Source organism: Danio rerio, chromosome 16, assembly GCF_049306965.1.
Source record: "Danio rerio strain Tuebingen ecotype United States chromosome 16, GRCz12tu, whole genome shotgun sequence".
Taxonomy (NCBI): domain Eukaryota; kingdom Metazoa; phylum Chordata; class Actinopteri; order Cypriniformes; family Danionidae; genus Danio; species Danio rerio.
The window spans coordinates 37,029,025-37,055,986 of NC_133191.1; the positions used below are offsets into that span (position 1 = coordinate 37,029,025).

Genomic DNA, 26,962 nt, shown 5'->3' on the forward strand with positions numbered 1-26,962 from the left:
AATACTTAAACATAAACATAGGAGGCAGAGAAAAATTCTCATTTTAGTGGAAAATTTCAGATGGCGTTTAGCTATTTTATGTCTGAAAATAAACATTTGTAATATATAAGTACATAACAACATTTTCAACAGCTTGCAATATAATAGTACCTGATATGTAGTTTACACCAAAAAAAAAACACTTTGTAAAAACATGAGTTCACACACGCAAAAAAAAAGCACTTTTCCTAAATTATTGCTCTTACTACGAGATGATCACGAGCACACACTTGATTTCAGTGTCTCTTCTCTTAAAGTAATGCTCTACTGTAATGAGAAACGCACACAATAAGTAAAAAAGGTTTTGAAGTCAAAAGATTAGCAAAAATAAAATGTGTTAGGCATTATAGTTAAGTATCATCTAATGGCTCGAAATTGGCTGCTCTTTAGAACATGATATGCTCATTTCCAATTTGCCTTAAAAAGAAAAGTTGCTATTAAAAGCTGCACTACCCCACATTTCAAAAAGCACAAAAACCCCAAAAAGCACATTCCAAGCAAGTCAAAAGCCCCTTAATGAGCCACAAATAATAGGGGCTACCAATTGAAAAGCTGCATTAGGTCTGAAGAAACAGTAAAACCCCAGCCACCTAAAAGAGAAAAGTTGTCAAAAAAGAAACATCAGCACTCACTCCGTCTCTGTCTTCTTGCTTTGGAGGCCTTGAGGTTATCGGCGTGACCCATGGAGCTGAAGAAGACCAGTGCCAGCGCCAGCAGTCCCAAATGCATAGTCCCTGGTGCCCAGTCACTGAGGACGCCCCTTTCACGCTGTGGCAGGTGGAACGAAGTGGACTACAGCCGCTCGCGGAGCCTTTGGCTGGGGGAGCCTTTGGCAAGCCCGGACATGTTTAGAGAGCAAACCATAGCGCGATGAAGAAGATCACCTTTGGGAGATCTTGTGCGCCCTTCAACCCATGAAGCCGAGAAGAGGAGCTGGCGGCGATTGAGTATGGGAGATCCTACCGTGAGTGAGCAACCCAGCCCAGGAGCATGTCTTATTAGGGATGCTTGGAGGAGAAGGAGGGGGAGAGCTGAAAAAAACGAGATGGAGAGAGGTTCTGGACTCCTACGCGTGACAACGCATCTGTCAGTGCCAAGATCTGCAGCCGAGAGACAGAGGAAAAGGGGCGAGCGAGGGAAAGAGGGAGTTGGAGTGGGTGAATGGGGGGAGAAAAGCACAATGAGACATGTATATAGAATGGTACTTTGTTAAGTCAGCACGTCAAAAGAAAATCCAGAGGGAAAGAGATGCAAGTTTTTCAAATTTGTGCAAAACCAAAAAAACAAAAACAAAAAAAAAGGCTTTTAACATTTTCTGTAAACTGTCATAAAATATTTTTTGGAATCAAGAAAAGAAAATAGCCGTACGCTGGGCTTACATAAGCGCACTCTTTCATCTGTATCACTGCTCTTTCTCAGCAGAGTTCAGCATTTCTGCGCTCTAAATTCGCTCGATTGATTCATGGAAGTCTGGTTTGGTAGTTTAAACGTGGACACAATAGTTTGAGTAACATAAGCCCAAACTGCTATTTTGTCCGTTTAAACCACACATTCCTGCCATGCTTGTTTTTTCCTCGGCCAGATAGATTCATGAGCCTGGGAAGCACACAAAATCTTTCTCTTTTTTTTATAAAACTGTGATTTCCCTACAAAGACTGACAAGAGGTGAAGAGTTCGGATGCCTGAGAGCAATGCAAAACAAATACAATAACCTTCACTTAATGCACCTCCAAATGTATGGAACATCTGTCAGAAAACAATAGGCAGAACAAAAAATGTGAAACAGCGAAAGTGATCATATTTACGCCTCCCACTATGACATGTTTATAGAGTCATTCTTAATCACATTCCAGCAAAAACGGATGAGCCTTCTGGATTTACGCAAGAGAGACATCATGCCTGGACATTTCAGGAAAGCAGGACCATATTTGGTTACAGGTCCTCTGAATCTGCTATCATATTATTTGTTAATTCTTAGCATACCAAAAAGTGCTTTTAAATGCCAACAAAAACTCAACAGATATCTATATTTCATTGTAGCATCTCAACACTCTTCAAGTATGAAGAGCTGCTCCGAATGTAAATCTTAATTTGTGCACTAACATGCAAGGCAAACATGATTTTCCCAAACGAGAATTTGTATGGAATTTGCAGAACATGAAATGACAATTTAGGCAAATACACTGTAAAAAAATGCAACATACAAATTGTTAACTCAGTTTAAAATTGTACATATTTTTGAGCTCAGTGTTGAGTGCACGCTATGATTTGCCAACCTAACCATGAGTCTAAACTTAACATAAACTGTAAACATATCCCTTAATTCTGATTGGCTGATAAAAATGTTTTTCCAGGATCAACATAGATGTTAATCCAGGAACATATCCTACTTGGTGAAATTAGGTTGACAGTGTTGAGTTTACTCATAAAACGATTTAACTGCATGTTTAGAACTGTTTGTTCAATGAAAATAAAGAATTCAGTTGAGGATATTTAAAATTTACATTTCTTAATTTGAGAATTTATTATACATTTACTTGGAAATTCTCACTTTCGCTGGATTTATTATTTATTTTGAGTAACATAATTTGCATTTAGTTCTGCAGACTCCTGACGACACTTCTTCCCATTTACTTGTGTAAATATGTGAATTTATATTTATTCAGTTTTAAAATTAATTTCAGTAATATTATTAAGAACAATGAAAATGTTTATTTGATCTATTTAAACTATAGTTTATAAAGTAATGTTTTATGTCTTAGAAATGTTATAAGACAGACTTTGTTTACCAATTAAGTGGATCTACCTGTAATTGGATTTGCATTGTAAACACTAAATAAAAGTTAAAAAGGTATTATTTTTTATTTAATATATTAAGTTTTTAGTTATGATACTCCCCAAATCATTCCGCATAAATCCACAGAATTTTTTTTTTTTTGCAGAAAATAGCAGAAAAAATCCACAGATTCTGTCTGGCCCTACTTACAGTATAAGCATGCAGGCTATTGAGATATTGGCCGATTATTAGTACTTTTAAAGCACATACTCTGTATGATCTAAATCTACATCCCTAATCCTACCCAATACCTAAACTACCTTAACTATTAATAATAAAAAAATTTGGAGTTTATTGAAGCAAAAGTCAAAATGGTTTGCCAAAAGCAAGAACTGAACCTTAAAATAAAGTGTAAAAGAAAGTATAACATAGTATATCGCAATATATATTGCAGAAAAAAAAATATTGCAGATACAGTTGAAGTCAGAATTATTAGCCCCCCTTTGAATTTCTTGTTCTTTTTAAAATATTTCCCAAATTATGTTTAAAAGAGCAAGGAAATTTTCACAGTATGTCTGATAATATTTTTTCTTATTATTAGCAACTTTAAGCTATATTTTTTTCCATAGTCTACAGAAGAAATCATCATTATACAATAACTTGCCTAATCTACCCAAACCTGCCTAGTTAATCTAATTAACCTAGTTAAGCCTTTAAAGTCACGTTAAGCTGTTTAAAATGTCTTGAAAAATATCTAGTAAAATATTATTTACTGTCATCATGGCAAAGATAAATTAAATCAGCTATTAGATATGCTTAGAAATGCGAATCTTCTCTCCGCGAAACAGAAATTGAAAAAAAATAAATAAACAGGAGGGCTAATAATTGTGAATTCAACTGTATATCAGATTATTCCAATATTGAGCAGCCCTTTTTGGTAGAATAACCTAGATTTTCCATAATAACAAATTTAAAAATGTCTAATTGTATAAATAAATAATATTATTAGCATTATAATAAAGCTAATAAATGACCTAAAACATCTCCATTTCTTCGATCAAATGCAAGATGTTTTGGTCACATTGACGCAACAGCATAAAAAAGAACAAACCACAAACAGAGATGTGGTTTAAATAAAGGAGGGAATACAGAAATAATATTTATCTACACATCAAGCATTAAACGTTGATCTTTAGTCTAGAAGGAATAAAAAGGAGTCTTCCTACAACACCCCCTCTCTCGCCACCAAAATTTAGCAGACATCTTTTCTAACCAAAGTTTATTTATCTTAGAAAATGAATAATACTCCAATGTCTTCGACATCTTCTCTGTATTTATCAGGCAGAGCCAAAACCTCCCGTTGCCTGCTGTCTGCACCACTCGTCAGCAATATTAATTAGGAGAGATATGTCAAGTCTGACGCACAGATATGCCATCGCCCTGGAACCAGAAAGGGGATTTCTCCGCCAAATAAATGATGATGTTCCAGTTCACGTTTTGACAAGAGGAGAAAACAAGTTCAGGTGCAACCAAAAAAAAAAAAAAAAAAAAAAAACTGGATTATGTTTCAATGTTTATCCACATCCAACCAAAAGAGGAAATCTATGTGCAAGCCTTATTTTCCCAACCAATAATGTTTATCTGCAATTGACTCTAATCCAAGCATATCTTTATCAGATGATGTACTCATTTCCCAAATAAGCCTGCATGAGGGACATCCCGATCATCTGACTGATTTATTCATCAAGCTTTTCTCAACTCTGTGTGTTTGGAGGGAACTGTCTTTGCTTTCTCAGATTTACAGCCAGCTCTTCTGTTGTGCTCATTCAGATAAACAATAAACCAAAAACTCGCTCTCATTGAATACTGAGGAGATTAAATTGTCTGTTGTTTAAGTTCTTTCAATACATCAGTTGAAAAGTGCAGCAATTAACTAAAGTATATACAGCAGCTTAGTGTCACACTGGTGAATGCTACTATTTGGCAAATTTCATTCATGGTTGTTTTCTGTCTGCAATGATTTTAACTAAAAGATACTTGCACATCAAGAAGCTGAACTGAAATTTGAAGGTTTCTGTACATAAAGAATTGACTGATTTAGTATAATAAACTATATTAAATTATAATAATAACTATAATAATATATAATAAATTACTCAGCTATGTACCTTTGTATATCTGGATTTATTTTAAGATTTATAGTTATTGTGTTTTGCAAACAACAGATGAAACGTCTTTCAAATGAAAAAAAAAGTAAAATAATAAAGATGCCATTTTTTCAGCCATTTTTATGTTCATTTTTAAAAACAATATTCTGAGCTATTGCCATTTTATAAAATAAATAAATAAATTTTTTAAATTACAATATATTGTAATCAGAGCTATAAAAAATATATTAACATTTTACTCAAACCTATATCTAATAAATCCAGTCTGATCTCACAAGAAAACGTAACTTACGTTTTATCAGTAACTTACGACTTACGTTTTGTCAGTAACTTGTCAGTAACTTACAATTTACCTTTAATCAGTAACTTACGACTTACGTTTTGTCAGTAACTTATGATTTATGTTTTGTCGGTAACTTACGATTTACGTTTTGTCAGTAACTTGTCAGTAACTTACAACTTACCTTTAGTCAGTAACTTGTCAGTAACTTACGACTTATGTTTTGTCAGTAACTTATGATTTATGTTTTGTCAGTAACTTACGATTTATTTCGAGGTGTCGCGCAAGCAGGGGGTAGGGGGGTTGTCGCAGATGAAGGACGAAAGTAAATAGCGGAGGGTTGTTGTGGACAAAAGTGAAGAGGGTTGGGGAGTCGCGGAAGAAAGTGAAAGTAAACAGCGGGCGGGGAAGGAGGGGGGTTGAGGAGGGGGATCGGTAACATGACGTGCCATATCAGATTTATTTACAGTATAGCTTGTTAAGTAATAGTTTCTGTCTTTTAGTAGAGATATTAAATGATTGACTAGTTTTGTTTAACAAATAAAGTGGATTTAATTGAATTTGCATTGTAAACATTGAATAAAAGTTAAAAAGGTATTACCTTTTATTTCATTTATTAAGGTTGTAATCAGGGACGGAGCAAGCTGAACTGCCGCTCTAGGCAGAGGACAATCATGCCGCCCTCAACCCCAATGTGAAAACGAAAGTGACCGGTTATGAAAATGAAGTGAGGTGTCGCGGACCTCTTTTCCAGCGCACTATGCGCGGATATAACTGAGGACACGCGGGTGCTGAGGGAGGGAGGGAGGTGTCACGGACACTGCGGTCCCTATTCTGCCGCCCTATGCGCGGATATAACCGAGGACGCGCTGGTGTCGCGGACCTCAATTCTGCCGCCCTATGCGCGGATATAACTGAGGACACGCGGGTGCTGATGGAGGTGTCGCTGACGCCGCCCTCTCTATTCAGTCGTCTATGCGCGAATATATTTGAGGACGCGGGTGGTGAGGGAGGTGTCGCGGACATAACTGAGGACGCGGGTGGTAAGGGAGGTGTCGTGGATGCCGTCCTCTCTATACTGCCGCCCTAGGCGGCCGCCTAGGTCGCCTCTATGGACGCGCTGGCCCTGGTTGTAATACATTTTAGTTATAATCAAAATAGTTAAGATTCACTTGTCAGTAACTTACGACTTATGTTTTGTCAGTAACTTGTCAGCAACTTACCACTTATGTTTTGTCAGTAACTTACAACGTACGTTTTGTCAGTAACTTACGACTTAGGACTTGTCAGTAACTTACGACTTACAATTTGCCAGTAACTTACGACTTACATTTTGTCAGTAACCTACGACTTTCATTTTTACAGTAACTTGTCAGTAACTTTCATCTTACGTTTTGACAGTAACTTGTCAGTACCTACAACTTACATTTTGTCAGTAACTTACGACTTATGTTTTGTCAGTAACTTGTCAGTACCTACAACTTACATTTTGTCAGTAACTTACGACTTATGTTTTGTCAGTAACTTGTCAGTACCTACAACTTACATTTTGTCAGTAACTTGTCAGTAACTTACGACTTACGTTTTGACAGTAAACTGTCAGTAATCTAAGACTTACATTTTGTCAGTAACTTACGACTTACGTTTTGTCAGTAACTTACGACTTATGTTTTGTCAGTTTAGTGGCTTATTCGTATGAATTCATTTAAGTTCAGTTGTATGAAAATGTAAGATTTTTAAAAGGAAGCGTGGCACCAAACCCCGCTCCGAAACCCAATCATCATTTGGGAATGAGCATATCGTACTAAATTGCATGAACAAGATTCGTAAGAATCAGCTACTAATTCAAAAAGTTACAAATTGCCATGATAAGACTGAATAAATCCAATAGATACACAGAAACTTCCAAGAGGTCTCTCGTAATTTTCTTTTACAAGTATTTAATGAAATACAGGAATCCCTTGTAGAAAAGATATTGTATCTCAATGGAACATTCCTGGTTAAATAATTAAATTAAATAATTTTAAAAACTGCAACTAATCAGTTTATACTACTGTATTGTTTGTATATCATGCATTTAAGTGTATTACACCTTTCTTCTATTAATATCTGATACTATACATTTTATGTATTACTTTATTACATTTATGTCTCAGACCACCTGGACTCACTTACAGACCACCACTGGTCTCAGCTCTTGAGTTTTTTTCAGCATCTCCACAACTGTTTTCTTTATTCTGCCTTTTCCCATATTGTATGACGAAGGCCAACAGCCCGGTTTAATTCTACAGAGCATGTGCTGGAGCAGTAGTATTAGGCAGCAAGTTCATGCAGAACCATGAAAAAGGTCAGAGCAGTAAACAGGCCATAAACAGAGTCAGTAATAAAGCAGAGCAAAAGCAGAGCGTTTGTCTGTCTGGAAGCAAGACTCAGAGCCCCTGGAAATCCTCCGCTCCAGAAACCCCCCAAAGAAATGAGTTAAACTCTCAACAACATCCATCCCAAAAACTGCTTGCAATAAAACTTGAGAAACAGAAACGAAGATGCACTGACAGACAATTAGTGCCTGTGTTTAAAACAGTTGAGTGAAGTGTGTATTTGGCACATAAAGTAGGACTTAACGTAGTAGCCAAACGGTCAAAAGTTTGAGATTTTTGGTTTTATTACTGTTTTTTATTTAAGTCTTTCTAATGTGTTTAAAAGAAGCCTATTGTGGTACCTAATGTTACATATTTGACCAAAATTGCAGTCTAAGTTGCAAGATTGGGAAATATTTATACAATTTAAAATAACAGTTTTATTATCAAATCTAGTTTAAATGAAAACAAGTTAAGTTTTACAATTTGTGAATACAGAATCTCCGGGTCAGAGCACTTTTAGCTTAGCTTAGCGTAAATCATTGAATCGGATTAGACCATTAGCATCTTACTCAAAACAGAGTTTTGATAATTTTCATATTTCCTATTGCTGTAGCAGGTGCAATGGAATTACATAGTGCTTAGTAACCTATCTGAAGACTACTTTACAAGTGCTGCATAATACAATTGCACCTGCTGCAGCCATGGTACTGCAGCAATATAGTTCCCAGACAAATTGACAAAGAAGTCTTAGGGCTCTATTTTAATGATCCATGTGCAAAGTCCAAAGCACAGGGCGCAAAAGCATTAAGGGCGTGTCAGAATCCACTTTTGCTATTTTAAAGATGGAAAAATCCACTTTGCGCCATGGCGCATGGTCTAACAGGGTTGAGCTTATTCTCTAAATGAGTTATAGGTGTGTTTTGCATGGTCTAACAGGGTTGAGCTTATTCTCTAAATGAGTTATAGGTGTGTTTTGCATGGTCTAACAGGGTTGAGCTTATTCTCTAAATGAGTTATAGGTGTGTTTTGAGAATAAACCCATCAGAGTCTCATCTCCCATTCCCTTTAAGAATCAGTTGCGACTCGCTATAGCGCATTTGCTATTTACATGGTGGACTTTGTAACTGGAAAAACTGAACGCTTCACTTGTAAGAAAACAGTTAAACAGCATCTACAGGTGAGAATGAGCCTCCTCATTCTTTACTTTCACTTTCACTTTTGTGGATAAGGACATCCATTAGCCTATACATAATTAATTTAGCTGGTTAAGCGCAAAGATTTGTGTCAAAACTATTTCTATATTCAGGTCTTATTTCCAGCAAACAAATAAATGAACAATAATAACGAAGTGTGTTCAAAATTAATTAATTAATTAATTAATTAATACTACTACTAATAATAACATAATACAAAAGCAAATTGTTATGAATAAACTGAAAAAGCCTCCGAAATGAAGGCATAAAAGTATGGTTTTTATATTTATGAAGGCTAGAAAATAATTTAAAAAAATAATAATTTAATCCTTTAATTCTTTTTCATATGTTAAGATATGTGCGTATTGCTGTACATCCTGTGTGTATTAAGTAGTTATATAAACAGTATAAACAATCTATTTTAGTTCCTCAAAATAGCAACGCGCCAGCAATGTGCCTCTACACTTTTCTTTTTTTAAGACCAGAACCCCTATGGGCGCACATATGAGCACAAATGTATTTGTTATTTAAACAGTGTTGTGCAAAACGTCCAAACAACTCTTGCGCCAAGCTGAAATTAGCAAACAACAATTTCGTTGCTCCTTGCGCCGCATTGTGCCTGGTGTATGATAGAGCCCATAATCTTAGTAAACAATGGACTGTAAATACAGAATAGCCAAGCTTTAAATAGGAAAAGTATCAAAACTCTTTTTTAAACTTTTAGGCGAGATGCTAATGGTCCAATCTGATTAAATGACTTATGCTAAGCTATGCTAAAAGTGTTCAAACCAGATAAGGAGATCAGCTGAATGGTTTCAAAAATCTGTAAAACTCAACTGTTTAACTGTAGTTGTGAAATCAAAATGTAGTGTGCCTTTGTATTCAACGCTGTGATGTCATGCAACACTGAATTTTCAGCATCTTTCTCTAGTCTTCAGTGTCACATGATCCTTCAGAAATCATTCTAATATGTTGATTGGCTTTCTATTATGATCAATTCTTATTGGTACTTAGTCATTAATAATGATTCTTATGAATGTTGAAAAAGTTGTTTCATGTTTGGTTGAAACTGTGGTATACTATATTCCAGTATACTTTGATAAAAAAAAAAAAAAAAAACATTAGTGTAATACATAAATTAATATTTTGTGCATTTGCTGTAAAATATATATATTTATTTTAAAAGATTTTGTTTATTAATATGCATTGCTAAGAGCTTAATTTAGACAACTTTAATAGCAATTTTCGCAATATTTTTAACCCTCATTCTAAAGATTTTTAAATAGTTGTAAATTGGCTAAATATAGAATCAATGGGAAGCTTATGTATAAATATCATTTTTGACTAGTTTTGTGGTCCACAGTCAAATAATAGAATAATCTCATATGATACTGAGGTCTGAAGTAATGATACTGAAAATCTCAGGAATTAATTACATTTGAATCCTAACTATTTGTTGGCGTTGGTGGTTCATTCCGGTGTGACTACCCCTGATTAATAAAGGGACTAAGCTTAACGAAAATGAATGAATGAATGACTTAACAATTTTTTTCACATTGTAATACTATTTTTGAATTTTTCTGTCTTTTTGAGCAAATAAATGCAGCCTTGGTAAGCAGAACAGACTTCTATTAAAAACTTTTTTTTACTGATTCCAAACGTACGACTTTCGGTAGTGTAAATCGGATGTTTTCAGCACACTTCACAGTGGCCCAGTCACACTCCCCATTCATCCAAGTGAATGTACGCCAGCCATCGTGTGTCAAAACAACAGAAGCTTCATCGAAATATAAATGGTGCTGTTGAGTGAGTTTACTGGCAACTGTCAAACGTCACCTGTCTTCATCTCCACATCACCATCATCTCTCCCTCTGGCCTGATCCTCTCAAAAACACTTACTGGTTTTACTGCAGAATGCTGGTGCAGGATGACCTAACACTGGACCAGACACACAACAAGCGATTTGAAAGTTTAAAAGCCATGAGATCTGAATTAGTAACTGGCTGCACTTGGATAGCTCTCAATCTCAAGTTAAGGGTCTTTGAAATAGCACAGTTAAAAACATATGCATTGGGGCAATTCTCAATGATTATTGGCCAGGTAAAAAAAGAAGCAAATGAAGAACAAAGCATGTAATATATGTTGACATATCAGTCTCAAAAATAATACATTTACAAAATAAAATTCAAACATGCACAGAACAATTCACATTTACAAAATCCAATTTGTACATCTGTAAACACAATTAATGAATTCACAATTACAAATCATAAATATTTGACCAAATAAATAAGAGTCAAGTATTTATGAATCATGTTTTGAACTTACGAATTGGGTTTGTATATTTTTGAATCATGTTTTCAGTTTTTAGTTCATAAGTTGGATTTGCATATTTTATATCATTTTTTATATTTACAAATTTGATTTGTGTATTTTTGAATCATGTTTTGATTTTTTTAATTGGATTTGTGTATTTTTGAATCGTGTTTTGAACTTACAAATTGGATTTTGTAAAAGTGAATTGAGTTGTGGATGTATGATGATGATTTTTATTTGGTAAATGTATAATGTTTGAGACTGATCTGGCTCCATAGTAATAAAGTAGGTATCAAAAAATTAATTAAATTTCAGGAGTATTATTTTTTAGATATAAAATAATTATTATTATCATCATTATTATAAAAAAGTGGCAACTTAAAATAAATTGGCTAATATTATGAACATTATTTTATGCTTTAAATTTTTAAAAGTAACAATTATATTACTCAATTAAACTATTATTAAATAATTATTATAAATTTATATATTTTAAACATGCCATTCATTTTTGATAATACAATTATATGAAATAAAATGTGGGAAAAAAACACTTATTCATATTAATAATTATTATTATTTTATTGGGTTATTATAAATTAAATTGTATTTATTATTATTACTATTATTATTATTAATATGAAGAAATGAATACAATTATAAATATATTATTTCCAATACTCAGGAAATCACAGGTATCTTATCTACAGTATATAATGATCCATAATGTATTATTAGTTAACTTATAGAAAATTTTAAAGGAAAATCATAAAGTATTGTATCAGAAATGGTGGTAATGGTGGCTTATAAAATAAAATGATGAAAAATACGTTAACAAAAGTCACCTTATCATCATAATAAACATTCCCATACTAAATATGATTATGACAGTTTATAATGAAACTGGAATGTCAATAATTAATGAAATAGGCTCTTGTAAAGTGCTAAAATTGATCTTTAAAAGTGAAAACATTAATGAATATATTTGGTGGTGTTGGTCTCCCAACAGTAAGTCGGTGTTTTATGTAGCCTACTATAAATAATGAAGTACAACCTACCTAATGTATGGCGAGCCTCACATATTGATCCACTGTGCGCGAGGCTCTGAAATAAATGTCTGAAATGTGTGCTAGTCCTCGGGCAGATGGCAGACACACCAGTCTACTCACTACTGATTATGGGACAAGCACTTCTTGACCTGCTTTGACTTCGGTTCAAATGTCATGACAGTTTACATCAGTGTCCCTGTGCGTAATCTGAGCAATACTGGGCATGGGAGAAAGGAAAAGAAACAAAAAAATGACTTTAAATTGTAAATCCCAATGATAAATCCCCTAATTCCACTGAACTGCGCTTATAATGGAGCCGACAGAGGCCTGGTTTATTTTGCGGTTCTCTGTCGTAATTCTGAAGCAAGTCCCACATAAATCCACTTTTAAACTCCGGAAAGCATCCAAGCCATGGAGTAGAGCTTCTACCTCACGAAGTTTGCATCCAAGTCCATCTAGAGCCGCTTCGGCGTGCTGAAGAATGAGCTGGTCCCTCCCCTGGAAACACTCACTGAGAGACAAAAAACCTGTGATGGAATTACGACGGAATGTTCATTTGGAGATTCACCTTTGATGGGGAAGATAACAGCCCGTCCATCCGTCGACGTAGGCCTAAGGTAACGTTATGTACCCTAAATATTAAGGGTAGCCTTTTGCAAAACATTAAGGCTAGGCTATTTGTTATGATAAGGGAAACACGTACAAAAAGTTGTTCATGAAGAAAAAACTTTATTTACAGTAAGAAAAAACGTTATTTGTAAAGGGATGGTTCAACAAATACTACATTTGCTATTATTTTACTGAACCACGAGGCCCTCCAAGATGTACCCTATGTGACTATGTGTTTGGCTAGTGTTGTACAATTTTTAGCTGAAACAATCCTTTGTGATTCAATTCAATGACTTTAGACTTCAGAAAACAAAATAGGCATATCAGTTTTTTACCTGTTGCTGCACTATTAAGTCTGACCTATTATTACCTTGAAAGAGTGGTAGAAAAAATACTGAAAAATCATACTTGGGTAAAAGTACCAATACTTGCACAAAAATGTAGTGCAAGTAGAGTAAAAATATCTGTTGTAAATATTACTCAAAGTATGAGTAAAAAAGTAGCCCTTTTAAAACTACTCTAGAGTAGTGAGTAAAGAGCTACTCTGTAAACGGCAGATACGTATGTGTAAACATAACATTCTGTATTGTATTTATACGTCCTTCATCTTCTCATTAGTCAGTCGGTCTCTCGGTCATTGCGTGTAAAGATTTTGGACATCTTCTTGAACACTTATAATGATTCCAAACAGTTTGCTGCATTTCTTAAGGTAGTTCAGTATGATGCGAATTACTTTCTATGTGCTTTTTGATTAGATAAGAATCACAGGATGGATTTTTATAATCCCAATAAATCCCCCAAAATAATTTAGTGACTGCAGGCTGAAGGAACGTAGAGTAAAAAGTAAAAATACAAATTTTTAAAACTACTTAGCAAATAAAAATTTCTGAGAAAAACTACTTATTAATATACTCATTAATTTGAGTATTTGTAGTTTGTTACTTTACACCACTGCATTGGCAAATGGCTTTGAGTGTAGTTATTCATTTATTCATTTTCTTTTCAGCTTAGTCCCTTTATTAATCTGGGGTCGCCACAGTGGAATGAACCGCCAACTTATCCAGCACGTTTTTACGCAGCGGATGCCCTTTAGCGGCAGCCCGTCTCTGGAAAAGGCTTTGAGTGTAGTAATATAAAATATATTTATTTTTATTAAGATGAACTAATTTTAGCTTTTCACTGAAAGTTTTTTTTTTTTTTTTGGTCAAACCAAAAATAATCCTTCAATGGCATTGCTGTGAAAGCAAAATATATTAACACACATGCATACAAGCATAAAATCAATAGATAATACTACTGAGGTTTCTGGATCTGAGGTTTCAGGGTCTGGATCTATACTGCAGTTCATTAATTGGTGACCATCTTTAAAACAGATAAAAGGCTAAAAAACAAACACGTAGGACGCTTCCCTGGGTTCAACTCTCTTGAAAAAGTAACTGTTTACTTGACTCGTAAAAAAATCCTCATATGTTATGCTCAATATTTGCTCTAAACTGTATATTGGATGGATGCTGTGGCATTTTATTTGACTTGGTATAATGTATTCCCCTCCACAAATGCACCTTGCATCTGCATGAATGCATTAAATAACCTCTTTATTTAAAATCTGGCTAAAGTTACTTTATTTTGCACATTGGCAACATAAAATACATTTTGTCCCTATGGCATAATATAAACACTGATGTTACTATTACCCAGTCACATTGGAGCTTCTGTTACTGGGTGGCACCTGATGATGGTTTCATGCCCAGAACACATGGACAACAGCCAGAGAAACACATTAAACAGCATAATCAAAACGTTACAAGGCTGACATTATAAACCCTGTCAAATCATTTAGCAAATAAAGTAACTTTAGACCTGCCAGTGAGCTATTAACCCGCTTAAGCTTATTACTGGGAAGTCACGCTAACATAAACTAAAGAGGAGAGTTATTTCCCACATGAAAAAATACTAGTCATTTATAGCCAACTGGGTTTTTCAACCATACTGTAGTAAAGTGTAATATGCTGTGTATATATAATAATATTTACAAGCCTTAGTTAATGAATGCTACAGCATACTGTAGTATATACTATAGCAAATTGATAAATTCCAATAAATAGTGTAGTATACTTTACGTTTTACCCCAATAAACTGTGATGTAGCTATTGTAGTATAAATTGTATAGTTGTAGAGTACAGTGTTGGGTAATTTGCATATATTACCATAGTTGTTATATTGCCATAGCAATTATTAACGTACAATGACTGATTATTTCAGGTAAATTACTATGGTTAGGTTCAAAAACACTACAGTATTTATTATAAACTAATATAAATATCTTTTTCATTGGTCTTTATGATACTCTTTTAAAAACATTACATCCAACCACTGTACAACAACAAGTAAACAAACAATAGTGACACAAAAGCATTTACCTCAGTGTTTAGCAGTAGTAGCCAAATTGTGATGACTGAAAGGTGAATTAGGTCATATGGTCCGTATGGAAGACCTTCAGCAACATTACATCTTCTGCTTGTCTAAAGAAAATTGTTCTTTTCAAACTAAAGCACCTTTTTAAGATCCAGAGTTATAGTACTATTTATATAAAAAAAACTTACATTTATATAAAGTAAAGGTGAACATTCACCTTGAGAACTTAATTTTTATTCTCAAATGACTTCAGTTTTGTCTTTGTTCAAATTTTTGGTACATCCAGCTGTTCATTTCATCAATGCCTAGGCAAAGGACATCAAGGGTGCTGAGGTCATTAGTCCCTTTCACACAGTAATACTGGCAGATATCTGGAAAATTATCGGAACGACTTTACCGTTAAATTAAAAAAGCGCTGTTCACACAGGCATGGATGTTCCGGAATTTTTCCATAAAAGACCATTCACACATCCATTCCAAAATACCGGTGAATTCTGACATCATTAACCAGAAATGAGTTCTAAACGGCTGCGCTTGTATTTGTAAACACAGAAGGCTTGTGCTTTTGTTGATGGTTGATGAAACATATTATATGTGTGTGCTGGTGCTCACTGGCTGTGTAACGAGGAGTCTGACACGGAGGGATCAATTTGCAGTATATTTATTAAACGCAGTTTAATCACAATCACACAATAAGCACTAGTGTGCGAACTCGCATCAAACGTAGTTATATCGGGTCTAAGGGCTGGCGGCTGACTGTCAAGGAGTGTGAAAGCAGGCATGGGTCAGAGGCAGGCGGCGTGGGTCAGAGGCGAAATACCAGGCTGGGTTCAGGGCAGGCGGCGTGGATCAAAGTCGAGGTACAAAGCAAGGTTCAAGGCAGGCAGCAGACAAGGCAAGGTCGAGGAACAGTCCAGGTAATACACGGAAGATCAGGCGAGGAGAAAACGCTCAATAATGTCAGAAGGCAGAACAAGACTTCGCAAAGGAGTGAGTGTGTGAGCTGCTTATATGTGTGTGCGTGGATCATCAGTTAGATGTGCTGCAGGTGTGTGTAGCAATCAGTGTATGAGCATGACGTAATGCTTAGAAGTCCAGTGATGGTGACCTCATCTGGCCAGCGAGGGGAATGACTGGGACCGAGTCGGTGTCAGGCTGCTTCACGTGCGCACGCGTCAAGCAACTGAAGCGGAGTTTGAAGGCAAATAAACCGGTTTATCATAAGCATTTTGATGATCATTTTTTTCCACAGTTGGCATTAAGAATGAACTTAGAAAAGTTATCTTACTTACATCTAGCAGCTAAATGTCTAAGGAAAAATATTTAAAGGGTTTTATTTTTATAAGTAGCGTGGATGTGAATGTGTCTGAATGTTCTGATTGGCTGGAGTGCAGACGTCTCACATAAGCGCATTCTAAGCATTTCTCATTTTTTGGCTCAGGGGGACATGAAAAGGTTAAACGGGAGAGGTGCCAGAATTAAATCTTGTGGTACTCCACATGTCAAGGTGTCCACCTCAACCTATGTTAACTGATACTGACAAAGTAAACTCTCCTTTCAAGATAAGATTTTAACCATTTTAGCACCATCTCAAAATGCCTGACCCAGTTTTCCAGACTATCGATGCTGTGATCAAATGCACACTGAGATCAAGCACTGTTAATTTGTTTGTATATGGCTCTAGTGTTATCAGAAATCTCACTAGTGATTATTTCAATCAAACCAAATCTACCAAGTGTGAAACTTTATTGATAATAGGGGCATCTAGAGCTTCTTAAAGCCTCTGATAATTTAGTAAAGTTTTTATACCTTGCAAAAATTCTTGCTGCCTTAATTATTAGTTAAATCAAATGAATTTTTCTAGTCATCTTAACTTAAATCAATCAATCTGATTAAAAATATCAAGTTAAACGTTGAACTTAGAAAAGGGAATTAAAACCTGATTAATTACAAAAAATAAAAGTTAAAGCAAAATAAATTTTGTTGTCTTGACTATTTGTCATTATTTTCCTCATACTCAATCTGTGATGGAAAGTTGAGGGTTCATGAATTCATAACTCTCTCTTGCCAGCTACAGTTTTAATGTTTTGACAGTTATTAAGATCCTATAAATATCGTATAAATCACTGCGCCCAGATATTATTCACACTTGGCAATATGTACAAAAATTTGTTCATTTTTGGGTGAAGATTTTAATGAAGCAAAATGATATAAAACTTCTTGTAAAACTAAGAACTATTTGTTTGGATTGTTTTTAACCTCTTGGCAAATTATTTTTTAACATTTTATTATTTTACAAAGATTTTATCAGAGAACCACCAGCTTTTCATACAAAAAACGTCCTGTTTTCATGCATGTGAAATTGTAACTACAGTTTTTAATGATTTGGCAATTAATTCATGTAGTTTGATTTGTAAAACAGAAAGAAAGATTCAAACCAATTCAATTCATGTTGAGTTCTATAGCACATTTACAATGTAGGTTGTGTCAAAACAGCTTAACATAGAAGATTATGGTAAACAAAAACAGTGTCAGTTTTCAGAGTTAAACTTCAGTTTAGTTTAGTTTAGTTTAGTTTAGTTTAGTTTAGTTTAGTTTAGTTTAGTTTAGTTTAGTTTAGTTTAGTTTAGTGTGGTTTAATTTTCACTGCTGAAAGTCCAGACACTGAAGAGCAATTCGCAGCTCCACAAGTCCTAACCCTTGCAAGCCAGTTGAGACAGCGGCAAGAGCCAAACTTGACCAATTGATGAAAGTCAAGGAAAAAAACCTTGAGAGAAACCAGGCTCAGTTGGACACGACCATTTCTCCCATGGCCAAACCTCTTGTGCAGAGCTGCACTCTAAGCGCCAAATAAACCCAAATACTGTCTCTGGACCTAACCATCCTTGGGACATATGAATGAGATTCATCATCACAAATTTATCATCAATTCATCAAAACATAAAGTAGTTAAGCCTGCAGACTTGGGTCTGGTACATATTATGATTTCATCTCCAATTTCGCCAAGAGTTTTGCGGAAAATATAGGGCAATCTGTGTTAGTGCAAAGACAATATAAGTGCTGATGAAAGTTTCTCAGATGGTTTACTATTGCTGGTAAAAAAACAACACAAAGTGCCAATTACTTTTTTTGATTCTTTGCACAAAAATCACATTATGATTTAATTTGTGATGCAGATATGATGCAAGATGATACAGAAGTTTATTCAATAGAAGTTTTTTTGATCATCCTTGGTGTCCTTCCTCAGTCTTATTCTGAAGGTCTTCATGATTCCAAGGGATTGCTAGACGCTGCCTGTTTCTCCGCAAGCTTTCTTTTTTTTGAACCACCAGCATATATCACCATGATCTCTAAACCATCTAGATTTCCTTCATTGTTTAAGCTTGTGTACTCTTCTACCAGTCTTTGGATAGCTTGTCTGTTGTCAGGACAAGGTTGAGAGTGCGTGCTGAAGTCTAATAAAGAGCAGGAGACTTTTCTTATGAGTTTTGGCTGAGCTACCAATATAAAAGAAAATATGTATTGTTTACACCAGATCTGGCCTCATATAAACCAATCTTGCATGACATGAAATCATACGAAAAGTTTTTCCGAGTGCAAGGATAAACGTTTTATCAAAAGTTTCCACTGAAAAACAACAGTTAGCCCACAGCGCAGCTTTCCTCCTTTCTCTTAGAGCCTGTGAGTTTAAATGAGGATTAGGTGTTGCTGTTTCAATTTGCTTAATTGGGAGTCATTTCCTGTCAGTTCATTGTTAACAAGACAAATTAATAAAGGAAAGAATTTTTTTACAGTTTTTTTGGTTATATTTAAATCCATTTGTATTTGTAATGTTGTCAATGGGTCCATCAGATTTTCATTATTTTTAAAAGCAACTTATTTCATGTTTTAGTTTTGATATTTTATGTTCATCACAATTTTATAGAATGAGTTTGAGCAAGTGTGTTCTGTATTTTTTGTTCCTAGCAGCTTCCGTTCCTCATAAAGCACTTCCATTTCCTCACAGACCGACAGGGGGCCATACACATCAGTTGCTGGGGATTCCTCGAACTAGATACATTGAAAACTTTGACCCACTAAGCTGGTGGTGAGGGAGGATCAATCTGATTGGTTGGAGCAGCTGTCAATCAAACGTGAGCCAGTGCCACACACATAATTATTGCAAAGATATTGTCAAGGAAAATGCACACTACTGTTCAAAAGCTTGGGTCAGGTTACTTGATAGCCTACAATAAAACATAAATACTGTGAAAATAAAAAATTACAGTTTAAAATGATTATATACTAATATACACTCACTGGCCACTTTAATAGGTACACCTTACTTGTACCGGGTTGGACTCCATTTTGCCTTCAGAACAGTGAACTCATTGTCATGTTCAAGAAGCCAGTCTGAGATGATTCACGCTTAGTGACATGGCGTGCTGGATATTTTCTCTTTTTCGAATCATTCTCTGTAAACCCTAGAGATTCATGGTTGTGCATGAAAATCCCAGTAGATATAGCAGTTTCTGAAATAATCAGACCAGCTCGTCTGGCACCAATAACCATGCCACGTTTGTTGTCACTTAAATACCTTTTCTTCCCGATTCTCATGCTTGGTTTGAAAAGCAGCAAATTGTCCTGACCATGTCTACATGTCTAAATGTTTTGTTTTGCTGCCATGTGATTGGCTAATTAGAAATTTGCATTAACAAGCAGTTCGACAGGTGTACCTAATAAAGTGACCTAATAAAATGAGTGTATTTTATTTCTATGATGGCTGTGTTTTTAGGAATCATTTCTCCCAAAGTCAAATGTCTAATTCTAATCCTGTTTGTCATTAAGTGAAAAACAAGTAACCAAAATAAGTAACCAAACCAGACACAAGCATGATCAGCAATCATACTGAAAAATGACAGAAAACCAAAAACCATCAACATCAAAAAAACATCAAAAACCAAAGCAACCAAGGTAATAAGGGATGTGTCCCAATTCACAACGCTGTTAACGATTTTGGTAAATTAGAACTGTAATATGAACTGTATTTTGCTGTAGGACAGTTATGCAGTATGTTACTGTATTTTTAAGTTACATTGTGAAAATTACTGTGTATTTTACAGAAAAAATACATATACAATTATGTAAAAACATATAGAGCAAATTAAATGCTTTGAATGGTGCTTTATATGTAAATACAGTATTTTTGCTTTAACTGGTTTACAGTAAGTTACTGTAGATTTTACAGAACATTGTTTGCAAGTTGAACAACAACTTTAACCTAAAAAATTAACTGCAGGATGTTCATGCACTTAATAGACTCAATTATCAATTCTTCTTTTCCTCCTCTAAGGGCTTATTATGTGCTCTCTGTTAACTTGTATATGTCTTTCACAAGTGTTTAGTCTGCTTAATGGCCCCCAAAATGCTCTCTTAGAAATGATAAACATTTAAATTAGGCACTATCCTTATAAATAAACTGCATAGTTGCAATCTAAACAACTACATTCTTGACTACAAAATCTCAAAAGTACATTATGTTGTCCAACAGCAGCAATGTTTGTCAAACTGTAGAGTGTCCTCTGCTTATCACTGTATGTGAGTGGAGTAATACACAGGGGTGAAGGGTGAAGAGGCTGGACGAGTGCTGTTAGTGTTAAAATTTCGTACAGCTATCAGCCAATCAGATTACAGAACCAGACACAACTGTTGTATATATATATATTTTTTCTTTTTTCAATTAATATGTCCATGCTGAATAAAATAAATTTGTGTGAAAAACTTAGTAGTGTAAAACTTACCTAAAGTAATACTGTAAATTCCCAACCTTTAGTAGCAACACTAATGTCAACAGGCTTTTGCTCTGGTGATTGTCCAGCAGTGAACTTTTCACATTTTCTAGCCCACCGGGCAACTTTTATTTGCTTGAAATAGTTCGCTAAACAACTCACATTTGTGTGAGATATCATTATTATCCTTCATACATAAGATTTTAAAGTGCTTTGATATGGTCTTTGTATCTTTGTATCTGATGAAATTTGTCGTGGAATTGCAGTCCTCTCAATGTATATACTGTACAACAATCTGCTACCTTCTCAATTTCAAGTATACATATTTCACATTACCTGGACAACGTATGTTAACATTGGCAAAACATTGCCTTAATATAAATAATTTCTCGTTCAGCGTATAGCCCTCTTCATTTCTTCTTGTTAAGGTTTTGTCCAGATATGGGCAAACTCGCTGCTTGATTAATCTGCAGGTTTCTGAAACGGTTGTAATTCTTCAGCTCTGAATTTCTTATGAAGTTTTATCTTTAAATCTGATCTTTAAGCCTTTGTTCTCAGGAGGGAACTTGAAAAGTTTTAAGTATAGGTATCATTGATCATCCTAAAAATGTAGCGATGATTTACGCTGTTTTTAAAAGTATCAGATACACAGCATCTGTTTCTTCTCACTGGCGCTTTGTAAAGTAACGTACGGCAATGACTCTTGCAGACACCAGGAGATGAAGGACTTCTATTGTCCTGCTCTTTTTCTCACAGATCATACTGTACCTTTGAGCCTGTAGAAATTAATAAATGGTTATTGCCGTAATCCACCCCCCAGGATTTTTAATCCAGCGCTCCCCATGAACACTGAGGCGAAGGGAAAGCAGTGGTGGTCTCGCTCATATAGAAAAGCATAATAAGTGGCTTGAGGAAGGGTGAAGAATTCACAGTGGATGCGAGACATTAAAGAGAGCATTAGTGCTAAAGAAATGGTGGGAAAATGGCTTTCTTTATTCAAGAGGATAAATCCTGTCTGAGAGCTACTTTATATCAGATACAATTCCACATACGACTGTTTGCCACACAAAGAAGATTTTGCAAGAAATATACAGTAACTTAAAGTTAGTTTACAATAAGTGCAGCATCACAGTAACATTTGAGGCATATTATTATAGCTAACAAAAGCCATAGCCATGAGTCAAAATCTTATGTATTTAAAGCAAACTCAGAGCAAAATACATACATAAATATCATCATCATCATCATCATCATCCTCATGATCATCATTGGTATTATTAATATTACTATTAAATTAGGATTTTTTTCATTTCCTAATATATAATAAATAATACATTTCATTTTATAATGGCCTCGTTATTTATTTATTCATATGATTTATATGATATTAGAAGACGTGTTAGCTTTTGTAAGTGATTTGTTATAGAATAGGAAATGTCATATTCTCAATAATATTTATAAAGGAAACATAGGCTCTAAATGTAACATTTACATATAATTTGATTAATATGGAAAGCGAGTTCATGTTTTTACCAAAACTAATATTGGATTTTTTTTTTAAATGCATGTTTGTGTAAAACAATATAATTTGCACAAAGAAATTTCCTCCGCCCCGTTTAGAGCATCATTATGGGCGTTTTACGTTATAACTAACATGGTTCGAGCAATGGATCTGCAACAGAGAAACTATGCTTTTTGGGAAACACTCGTCACTACATCATTTCTTTCCCAAACGATGTATCATACTATAATAGTTCACCCCTGTGTTACGTCGTTGGTTAGGAAATGCACCCCAGGTAGTGACCGCTTAGCTTAGCTGCCGGCTAAATAACTAACATTGATGTCAAAAAACACATCAAAATTTGATAATATACACATAAATCAGTTTAAATCCAGCTAAAATCTGCCATTAGTAATTAAACCTTTCAGATGAATAAAACGTTTCTTAAATTATTACTTTTTGTGTCATTATGCCGGTGGTCAAAACGGCATCAATGTGTGGATGTCAAATGGACTTCATGGTCAAATGACAATTAGAAGCCAAAGCAACCTAGGAAAAAAGGGCTGCATCTCAATTCACAAAACAATATTTAAGTTGTGTGTTGACAGGAAAAAAAGAAGAAGCTTTAACCAGAAGAATGAACTGCTGGATGTTCATGAACTTCATAGACTGAATTGTCATACCTGGTGAACATTTTGAATTTAGTTTTTTTGGATTCTTTAATCGTATATATTTTTCTTCCTTTTTTCAAATAAATGTGTCCATGTTGAATAAAATCAAAGAAAAAAAGATAGGGAATAAATGAAAGATAAACAGAAAAAAGAAAGAAAGATAAATAGAATGGAAAGAAAGAAAGAAAGAAAGAAAGAAAGAATGAAAGAAAGAAAGAAAGAAAGAAAGAAAGAAAGAAAGAAAGAAAGAGAAAGAAAGAATTAAATTTTTAAAATAATTATCAGTCTATCATAATACTGTGTGAACTATGACAGCTATAGCCCTGTTCTCTCCTTATGATTATAGACCAGTGCTGGATGTCAGTTGGAACTTGTATTATTTTGACAAGTGATTTTAAAGCCACTCGTACAGCGCGTTTACTGAGGTGAAATTTATGACCTTTGGTTTTCATTTGGGAAGGCTTGTGAAGTTTATGGCCAAATGTCTGCTTGCTATCCTTTCAGACCCCCCTCCTTCTTAGACGGGAACAGAAAGCAAATCTCTAAAACGGTCAAAGCAAATATCATATGTCTTGTACAATTTGTCAAGTTATTTAGTACCGACTTAAAAAACTGACTGAAATATCTTACTTGGTCCCTGAGAGAGTGCTATGATTTTTGAGATGGAAGCTTAAATATCATTTTTTTTATTTGCTCTTGCTATTTCATCAGATGTAGTTGCATTTTCACTTTATTTTTAACAGCAGTTTTACTGCGAAATAGCAATTCTGCCATCATTTACTCACCTTAATGTAATTTTAAACCCAGCAGAATTTAGTTCATCTTCCAATTACATCTGATGATATTTTAAATCAAATTTAAGAGATTTCTGTCCCTTATTGTTTACGTATGTAACGATCAAAGTGTGAAATTTCAAAGACACGATCTGAATGGAAGAAAAACTTGTGTAAATTTGGCAGGAGCACACGTGTCTGTTTGAGGTGTCATGTGAGCAATATCATTTTTTTGAAATTGCTAATTCCCTTCAAACCCAGGTGAGCAAATATGTACATTTTCAGCCCCATTAAAGGCTTCTTTCTCGTTATGTAGTTAATAACAAAAGATATACTACAGGTTTTTGGTTGTGAGACGTTGTTTGGACTAAATTGTCGGCGATTCTTCCTATTGTAAAATCATGTAGTGTGAAACCCCCTGTCACCAATCCATCTTGCCGTGTAAACAAAGCAGCGACAAAACGCTACCCAAGTCATGCAGTGTAAAAACATCTGTGACACGACTACTTTGAAAATCATGCAGCCTGAACTCTGAGAATAGTTGCTGTGTGAAAGATCAGGGAGCTCTCTGATTTCACCTCAAATATCTTAATTTTGATTCTGAAGACAAACAAAGGTGTCTGTTGTTTGGAATGATATGAGGGACAGCAATTAATTGCATAATTTAAATTTTTGGGTGGGCTAATATTTTAAATATCAATTAATTTGGTACCAGTATCATAAAAAACCCTGATAACTCTTTAAATAATGTACAAATAATACACTCAACAGAATTTCATTAATATTATTCACTCTATTGCTCCCTTTAGAAATGTAATTTCCTTTAAAATTTGAATAAAACTAGCTGTTAATACACTCAACATAATATCATTAATGTTATTCACTATATTGTTCCCTTCAGAAATTTATTTTCCCTTAAATTTGACTAAAACCAGATGTTGAGTAAGCAGTCTCCCATTTTTTTGTTTGTTTTTCTGTTAACTGACGTTGTGCTGTTAACCTGCGGTGTGACCGTCAGCAGGATTCTTCACACTTTCCATCCTGAATCAAAAAGCATTCCAAGCTCACAGCATCACTGCTATTACAAGTTAAGCTTAAATAGCCATAAACAGTGTTCTTAGACATTGAATTTTACTAGCTTTGCTGTGATCGTTAATTAAATTTACAACGCTGTTCTCAAATTTGCTGATTGCAGATGCCTCCAGCTGTATTTGGTCTCCGGAGGTCTGCAGCCTGAGCCGGCATTGTAGTATTATTTTCATATTTCCAGCTTAAAGAGTAGACAGAGAAGGCAAGGATATAGCAGGCAATGACATGGACTTTAACCTAAAGTGCGATGAGATGACTTGGAATGGAGTTAAAAGCCCATATTTGCTCAAACGGCAACACCGTGGCCCTCTCCAAATGCCACACATCACTTAGCCTGCCAGAAAACTTCCCCAAGGGAGCAGTTAAAACAAGCCAGACGGCCTTTGCAGTGTCAGAAATAAGATGCTTGTGCATGCAAATATTATAAAATGGACTTTATTAAGGTAATAATTTCTGCCGAAGTCTATCAGCCAATGGTAGTTAAGGTTGCTGTAATACCTCCAGGGTGGACTGCAGAATGGCCGGTTTAATGAGAGACCTGGGGATTAATGATGTTTAATGATAGCTTTATGACTCCAGCATCCAAGCGTTCAGAGCCGCAGGAACGTCAAAATAAAACATATGGACGTTCTTCAAAACCATCAAGGCTTGAAAAATGGGACACAAAAAAGCTTCGTCATAATCCTTTGGCTAAAACCGGGAGATGAATAATAGGATGGAGTGAGAAGTGAAATAAAGTACAATGCAATGTTGTCGATGGTTAATGGTTTAAACATTTCTAGTTCGTCCAGGGAGACAAAGAGCCGTGTGAAATGTTGTAACAATGTTGCTGGAGAAAAAGATCTATCATCGGTCTGATGGGAACCTGTGACTCTATACTTTGCACAGCATTTAATGTGCGCTTTTCAGAATTATGTGCATGGATGTAATTTGTGCAAATAGGTTTTGAATTTAGTCATAGTGTACTATATTTAAACAAATATACAGTACTATATAGTTTATTTATCATTTTATTTTTATATTTTATATTTATTTCAACTAATGCCAGAAAAAAGAACTAAATAAGACAGATGGTTTAACCAAAGTTGACAGCAAAATATTGATTTCTATGGCTTATGGCCCAATTTTCAGGATTTTTATTTTTTTTTGATAATAGACAGTTCAAATGGGGCAGTTTATCTCTTTTTATAACAAAGGATTTACTGTTTGTTTTGTTCGGTTTAATCCATTCTTTTAAAATATTTTGGTATTATAATATAATACATAATGTGTGTGTACCAATTGTCCATACAAGTATAGGAATACCAGTCGGTTTTGACTTTGTGGGGACATTTGTTTGGTCTTCATGAAGAAAACGGCTCATATATCAAAAAAGAATAAAGCATTTTGAAAATGGGAATGTACAGTTTTATATACACTTTATTAGCTACACTTTACTATTACCGAGTTGGACCCTTTTTGCCTTCAGAACTGCCTTAATCCTTTGTGGCATAGATTCAACAAAGTACTGGAAATATTCCTCAGAGATTTTAGTCCATATTGACATGATAGCATCACGCAGTTACTGCAGATTTGTCAGCTGCACATCCATGAAGCGAATCTCCCATTCCACCACATCCCAAAGGTGCTCTATTGGATTGAGGTTCTGATGACTATGGAGATCATTTGATTACAATGAACTTATTGTCATGTTAAAGAAACCAATCTGAGATGATTCACACTTTATGACATGATGCATTATCCTGCTGGAAATAGCCATCAGAAGATGGGTACACTGCGGTTATAAAGAGATGGACATGATCAGAACCAATACTCAGGTAGGCTGTGGCATTGACACAATGCTCAATTGATACTAATGGGCCTAAAGTGTGCCAAGAAAATATCCCCCACACCATTACACCACCACCACAAGTCTGAATCGTTGATACAGGTCAAGATGGATCCATGCTTTCATG

The 26,962-nt window shown here is 34.9% G+C and overlaps 1 protein-coding gene and 1 long non-coding RNA gene across 6 annotated transcripts in view; one reads left to right on the plus strand and one right to left on the minus strand.

Annotated features, from left to right (window-relative positions):
- The window catches only part of rspo1 (R-spondin 1), a 44,297-nt gene extending 31,571 nt beyond the window's left edge, over nucleotides 1-12,726 (minus strand). Inside the window, exons 1-3 of one of the 4 annotated variants that reach the window (XM_073924869.1) lie at nucleotides 12,191-12,634; nucleotides 10,716-10,754; nucleotides 672-1,139 (exon numbers count right to left, since the gene is read on the minus strand). In XM_073924869.1, coding sequence (XP_073780970.1) covers nucleotides 672-768 — 97 coding nt within the window. In that variant the 5' untranslated portion in view covers nucleotides 769-1,139; nucleotides 10,716-10,754; nucleotides 12,191-12,634. Of the gene's footprint in view, nucleotides 1-671; nucleotides 1,140-10,715; nucleotides 10,755-12,190 lie in introns of those variants that run through there. The other 3 variants (XM_073924868.1, XM_073924867.1, NM_001002352.1) reach the window with 3 other exon arrangements.
- LOC141378235 (uncharacterized) overlaps nucleotides 12,271-26,962 on the plus strand; it is a 57,392-nt gene continuing 42,700 nt past the window's right edge. Inside the window, exons 1-2 of one of the 2 annotated variants that reach the window (XR_012392240.1) lie at nucleotides 12,271-12,798; nucleotides 19,212-19,338. This is a non-coding gene — a long non-coding RNA (uncharacterized lncRNA). Of the gene's footprint in view, nucleotides 12,799-19,171; nucleotides 19,339-26,962 lie in introns of both variants that reach the window. The other variant, XR_012392241.1, reaches the window with a different exon arrangement.